This window comes from Solanum lycopersicum, chromosome 4, assembly GCF_036512215.1.
Source record: "Solanum lycopersicum chromosome 4, SLM_r2.1".
Classification (NCBI taxonomy): Eukaryota; Viridiplantae; Streptophyta; class Magnoliopsida; order Solanales; family Solanaceae; genus Solanum; species Solanum lycopersicum.
Genome location: NC_090803.1, coordinates 54,285,471 through 54,292,201, shown reverse-complemented (window position 1 = coordinate 54,292,201; position 6,731 = coordinate 54,285,471). Strand labels below are relative to the sequence as shown.

General features: G+C 28.6%; 1 protein-coding gene across 1 annotated transcript; it reads left to right on the top strand.

Annotated features, from left to right (window-relative positions):
- Nucleotides 1-750: 750 nt before the first annotated feature.
- On the top strand, nt 751-6,496 carry LOC104646946 (uncharacterized). The gene is made up of 11 exons (XM_069296805.1): nt 751-932; nt 3,903-4,002; nt 4,137-4,234; nt 4,314-4,464; nt 4,872-4,937; nt 5,037-5,102; nt 5,204-5,269; nt 5,470-5,535; nt 5,629-5,702; nt 5,935-6,136; nt 6,262-6,496. Exons 1-11 carry the CDS (start codon nt 751-753, stop codon nt 6,370-6,372), a joined length of 1,182 nt encoding a protein of 393 aa, XP_069152906.1. The 3' UTR covers nt 6,373-6,496.
- Nucleotides 6,497-6,731: the final 235 nt, after the last annotated feature.

Sequence of the window (6,731 nt, the reverse complement as noted above, 5' to 3'; positions counted from 1 at the left end):
TGATTAATTATGTAACATATAAAAACAATTAGATACCAAGATATTTTATAATCAATATTTATATATTTGCAATTTTTAAAATATATGCCAATGTCAAATCATTTAATTTCTTTAGAAATGTTCTAAAAACTACAATAATTTACATTTTTTTCCTTATAAAAGTAATTATATGAAAGATTGTTCAAAAGAATATAAAAATAACATATGCCCGCATGAAACGTAGGTAAATTACCTAATATATATATATATATATTATTATTATTATTATTATTATTATTATTTATAATAATAATAATAATAATAATAATAATAATAATAATAATAATAATGCAAACACACATGCAAAATACATACACTTTAACTCATATTGTCCAAATGTCAAATTGGTTATGATAATTCACACGACCATATTTGAATGAGGTTGACCAACTTTTTATTTATTTTAACATTTGACTCAAATAGCGTTTTGACCTTATAAATTAGCTACTTTCTTTTTATTATTATTAATTAATTAATTAATTAATTAATGCAATCACACGTGCAGAGGACAAACAGTTGACTAATATTGTCCAAAAGTCAACAATTAATAACACATGCACACGACCATGTTTGGATGAGGTTGACCAACTTTTTATTTATTTCATATTGACCCAAATAGCTTTTTTGACCTTATAAATTAGGTACTTTGGAGCCTGCTCTTTCAATCATTGTATTGTTCCCTTTGAGGTAGAGAAGAGATTCCTTTTAAAGATGGGTAGAAAAATTGAGATAAAGAAAATAGAAGAGACAACGAAACGTCAAGTTACATTTTCTAAGCGACGTAGTAGTTTATTAAAAAAAGCTGAGGAGATTGCGTTTTGCTGTGACGTGGATGTGTTGTTTGTCGCGTTCTCGCCTTCTGGTCGTCTCAATAAATTCTGTAGCCCACAAAGGTATTGTATTTATGATTTCGAATAAAAATATGAATTCTCCATTTTGCCGTGCTAGTTATTAATCTATAAAACTATTATCTTGATTAACTTTTTAAAAAAAAACTAAATTTGCAATTTTTGTAGAGTCGAAGATATGCTTCAGAGATACCTTATGCTTCCGGTTGAGCGGAGATTCACGTACACGAATATTTTCTTTATTTTCTTGATATTTATTTAGCTATTAGTAACTTATATAGTGTAGCACTAACTTATGAGTTTTTTTTTCTTTTGTTGGGGCTAGTCACATGACCGATGTTAAGGTACTTTACTCTTTTATATATTTATTATCTATATGTATTTGTAGGACTTTTCTATTTTCTAAAATTATGTCTTGTTTCTATTAATGTTGATTAATCCGTCTAATTTTTATATGATGATGAAATTTGCTAAAGTTTGAAACGAAAATTAGTACTCGTTCTTACCCATTTCAATTTGTTTCTTTTTTATTATACATTTTAATAAGTATGTGTCAAGTTAGGGCTTTTGTGTAACCCAAGGAACTCAGAAATTTATTTATTCACCGATATGGGACACTTCATTCCTTCACTACCTCTTTACACCAGATCTCATACCCAGATCTAGACATTTTTATGTGGAATTCCATGGTAACACCCCATGAAGTCTAGATTTGGATATTCTTTATTCAAACACTGTCCCTGGAGTGTGATATTTATGGATGGGGGTGGTGTATTTCCACCCCCACAACTGTTCCATTTCCTGAGGCCTACATCCAGTTTGACTCTTATACCATGTTTAGTTAAATTTTAGGAAAAACTAATTATACCCTCAGAAGCTTAGTTATTCACCAATGTGGGACACTTCATTCCTTCATCACCGCTTTACACCAGATCTCATACCCAGACCTAGACATTTTTATGTGGGATTTCATGGTAACACCCTATTAAGTCCAGATTTGGATATTCTTTATTCAAACACTGTCCGATCCGGAGTGTGATGTTTATGGACGGGGGTGGTGGTGGTGGTGTATTTCCACCCCCACAACTGTTCCATTTCTTGAGGCCTACATCAAGTTTGACTCTTATACCATGTTTAGTTAAATTTTAGGCAAAACTAATTATACCCTCAGAAGTTTAGTTATTCACCAATGTAGGACATTTAACGATCTTTGATCAAAACTTTTTTTTCTTTTTCGATAACTTTTTAATTGTAACTTTTCACATAACACATGTTTATTTTGACACATTCTATCTCTCTTTAGTTTAAGATCGTAAGATACAAAAGTGATATTAGTTTATTAAATTACATCAAGATGAAATCAGATAAACAAATTGAAATTGAGCGTGTATTAATTAAAAGATTCTGAAAATAACATTCTCAAAATTAACGAAATACTAAGTGATTTTTGACTTGTTTTAATTCATTCAACAAAACAAGCTTGACTTAATTAAAAAAGTGTATAATTGAGAGAGTTGTCATAATTTTTTTTTTAAATTATTGATATCTGTTTGACCCATTTTAAATTAGTTTTAATACATTTTTTTGTTATATTAATGAAGGAAAAGGTGGAAAAATTGAGACAATTGAATCACATCAGAGGAGATGTTAGCAAGCTGCACCTTCTTGATAAACAGTTTGGATCTCCTCTCTTTCTCACTTTTTTCCTTTGTTTACTTTATTGTCTTTAATTATATTGTGTTACGATATTATTTACAAAAAATGTAAAATTAAAAAGTATGTGTTTTAAGAAGATTCACGAACGACGAAATGGAATAAAAAGAGAATTAGAAGCTCTATTTTAAAAGAATACTTTGAAAATTAGAAAAGATATTACGGATAAATGAATAAAATCTTTAATTAAATTAAAGGTGCTAATAAAATATAAATATATAAATTGATAGGGGTGACAATTTCATACAGAAGATAAATAAATTTAACTAACTTATAAACTTAAATTATCATATGCATATTGTTGTTATTATTATTTTTATTATTATTATTATTATTATTATTATTATTATTATTATTATTATTATTATTATTATTAATACTCTCCATATCAGACCAAAGAGATCTAAGATTCGGCCAAAGCATAATTAGCAAAATCTATTTTGACTAAGGAAAAATATATACAGGCATGTGTATAAGTTTGACACAATCACCACCAACAACAACAAACTCGATATAATCTTATTAATAAGATATAAGGAGAGTAAGATATACTCAACCTTGATTCCATCTTTATAGAGTGAAGAAACTATTTTTGATTGACCATCAGACATCAACAACCCTGCTGTATTATTTAGACTTGAGACTAATAATATGAACAAACTCAAATATGTCGAGTTATACAAGCGTTACAATATTTTGATTTATTGAATGTTAGATACAACCTAGACCTAGTACTTCATCCTTGATTTCTTTTGTATTAAGTCAAATTCAGGTCTTTCTCACTAATTATTAAACTTTATCATGATGGCTGTCTTTGGATGTTTCAACCTATCGCCGGTGTCTTAATTTCTACAGAATTGAGGTGAGCAAAACTTAATTTGATGTCTCTATTATGAGTTGTTTTTTCTCTTTTCAATCTACCCTTGCTATTCTAATTAGTAGTGTGTTAATTAGGTGTGACTTGAAATAGAAATTAAGAATTGTCTAAATAAGTGTTAATAAATCATTCTAGAGCCAATGACGAAAATTGATAATGTTATTTTAACTTGAAATTTTTTAATATAGAATTTGGAGCTACAAATCAAGAAGAGCACATTGGAGCTACAAATTGTGGATGCTAACATAAGGTCATTTAATTTAGTATTACAAGTGTTTTTCTTAATTATAGTCTCATGGTTTCACTTATTGACATCACCTTTATTTTTCATTTTATATTATAGAATATTTCACTTGTCTAAATGTAATACACTACTAAGTTTAAGTGGTTGTCAATATATTATGTCTAACAATATGATTATGCAGGGATTACGAAACAGGAGCAGAACAAGAGCCTTCTCTTCACCAACTACGTTGGTGTGAGAGTAACTTGAAACACTCCCTTCAAAAAATCTTGGCCAGAAAAGTTTGTTCTTCCACCATTTAATTTTCCTTGATTTGTCATTTGACGAATAATATGAAATCATAATTTCAAGAAAATACTTATTTTTCTTAGAAATAATGTAAAATCGCAACTAATATCAAATGCATTTTGATTAGATGGAATTGGAGAAACAAGGAAATATGGATGTTCACTCTGTTGCACAACAAATGGCTCCTCACCAGTTTGATACTAATAATTGGATTAGTCCATTCAGGTTATTAACTTTTTTCACATAATTGAAAAAAATCCCTTTCCTTTCTCCTTTTGGTTTCATTATTTCATTACTATTGCAGTTCAACTATTCAAAATCAAGACTGGATGGACAAAGGAAAGAGAGTAGCAAACAGTTCTAGCAATTACACATATACCCCTTCCTTCGCTGGTTCTTCACATTTAGGAAATATGCCAATTTCTCGAAACCCATCACCTTTTACCCCATTGCAGGTAACACTTTTTAGGATCTTCTAAAAAATTGAGATATTTTCTTTTCAAATATTTGATATGCTTTATTTTATTTGTACAATAGTGCCAGCAAAAAAACATGATGGTAGATGTTCATGCGAATTCATTACAAATATTTGGACAATTACAAGTATATTAATATTTTTGAAATACTATTTCCTTTTAAGATCTCCTTGAAGATATGTGATTTTTATTTTTATTTTTTTGATATATTATTTTATATGCGAAATAGAGTCAACAACAAAACATGATGGTAGATGTCCAGCAGAATCCAACACAAACTTTTGGACAACCACAAGTACATTAATATTCTTGATTGTAAAGATTTCCTTAAATAGACTATATATTTTTTTTTGAATTTTATATAATAATTTTTACCCTAACACTAGAGTCAGCAACAAAACATGGAAGTAGATATCCAACAGAATCCAACACAAATATTGGGACAAGCACAGGTACACTAATATTCCTGAAATTCTATTCCTTGCTAAAATTTCCTTAAAGAGATGAGATTTTTTCTTTGAATTTTAATATTATTTTTGTTTGTAAAATAGAGCCAACAACAAAACATGGTGGTAGGTGTCCAGAAGAATCCAACACAAACATTTGGTCAATCACAAGTAAATTAATATTCTTGAAATATCATTTTTTGTTAAGATGTCCTTAAGAAGATGAAATATTTTCTGGAATGTTGATACCATTATTTTTATCTGTTGAATAGAGCCATCAACAACACATGGTAGTGGATGTCCAACAGAATTCAACACAAACATTTGGACAATTACAGGTAAATTAATATTTTTGAAATAATATTCTTTGTTAATATCTTCTTAAAGAGATGGGATTTTTTTTTAAAAATTCAACACAAGCACTTGGACAATCACAAGTAAATTAATATTCTTGAAATATTATTTATTATTAAAATCTTCTTAAAGAGGTGAGATATTTTTTTTAATTTTGATATAATTATTTATATCTGTACAATAGAACCAACAACAGAACATGCTAGTAGATATCCAGCACAAATCAGCACAAACATTTGGATTGTCAGAGGTACATTAATATTTTTGAGATGTTATTCATAAAAAAAATCTTATCCCTTCAGTGCCCGCCCTTGTACTAAAGTAGTTAACTAATAATTTGCAGGCACAACTGACATTTGGTGAAAGTAGTGACAACTCTCTCACAAAGTTCTGGCACAATGATTTCGCTTCCACAAGGTTTCTTTCGATATTCATGCATTTAATCATTGTTTGCAAGATAATATTTTATCTTCTTAAAAATATGATGACATTAGAATTATAACGATCAATGCATCTAAACTCTATACAAGGTCAAATTATTATGATAAAAGAGACTGCATAAATAGTAATAATATGATATACATTAAGTCAATGAAATACATTTAATAGTTTTGTTGGTATTGTAGTTCTTTAACATTGTTTCTTTCAGGTATGACTCGAGTTCACTCGTGAATACGGGTACACAATTGAACACTCCCTCCCAATTAGGGTTGGAGTATGACCATTCAAATTGGAATATCAACTTGGATAATAACAACAACATCAATCACATCATTCAATCAAATGATCAATCTTCAATTCAAAGTGATGCGATAGCTTCTAATGTTAACGAGCTTAACTTTCCTATGGAGGTTAGTTCAAAACCATATTTTTATTATTATTGATCAATTAAATTTATTTATTTTTTTATTATAAATTTATATTTGTAATATTATTCGCACAAAACTCACTTTAAATATTTTGTTACAATCATCAGGAGAATACCATGGGAAACAATGAATACTTTGCTGAAACAACACATGAGAATGATGCATGGGAATGGGACGATGTTTTCCTCAATGAGGCTTTCGGTGGAGATGACTTTTAAATTTAGATTGATCCATGAGTGACAAACAAACATTTTTTTAAAAAATCTAGTTTCTTTATATTTGGTCCATTTTAAAGATTACAGACTTGATGTTTTAGCTTTGTTTTTACTTATAATTTCAATATGCAAGATATCATCTTTATGTATGTAGGGTGACCTATATATATTAAAGTGAATAACAATAAGTACCTATGAATGTTAGAAATAAATTGTGTTAGCAACATCATTTGTCTTAATACTTTTTATTATTAAGTTGTCCATTTAGATTATATGAAGATGGTGCAAGAAGCTTGGAAACAAGTGGAGGGATCACCTCTATATTTTTTTCCTTTGATTTGGAAGAATACTTGTTGAAAGAT

Excerpts from the sequence above, each read along its gene's own strand:
- LOC104646946 (XM_069296805.1), top strand. The coding sequence starts at position 751 with ATGGGTAGAAAAATTGAGATAAAGAAAATAGAAGAGACAACGAAACGT. Across the intron at positions 4,235-4,313 it reads AATTGGATTAGTCCATTCAG|TTCAACTATTCAAAATCAAG; the intron begins GTTATTAACTTT and ends TTACTATTGCAG. Across the intron at positions 5,536-5,628 it reads AAACATTTGGATTGTCAGAG|GCACAACTGACATTTGGTGA; the intron begins GTACATTAATAT and ends AATAATTTGCAG.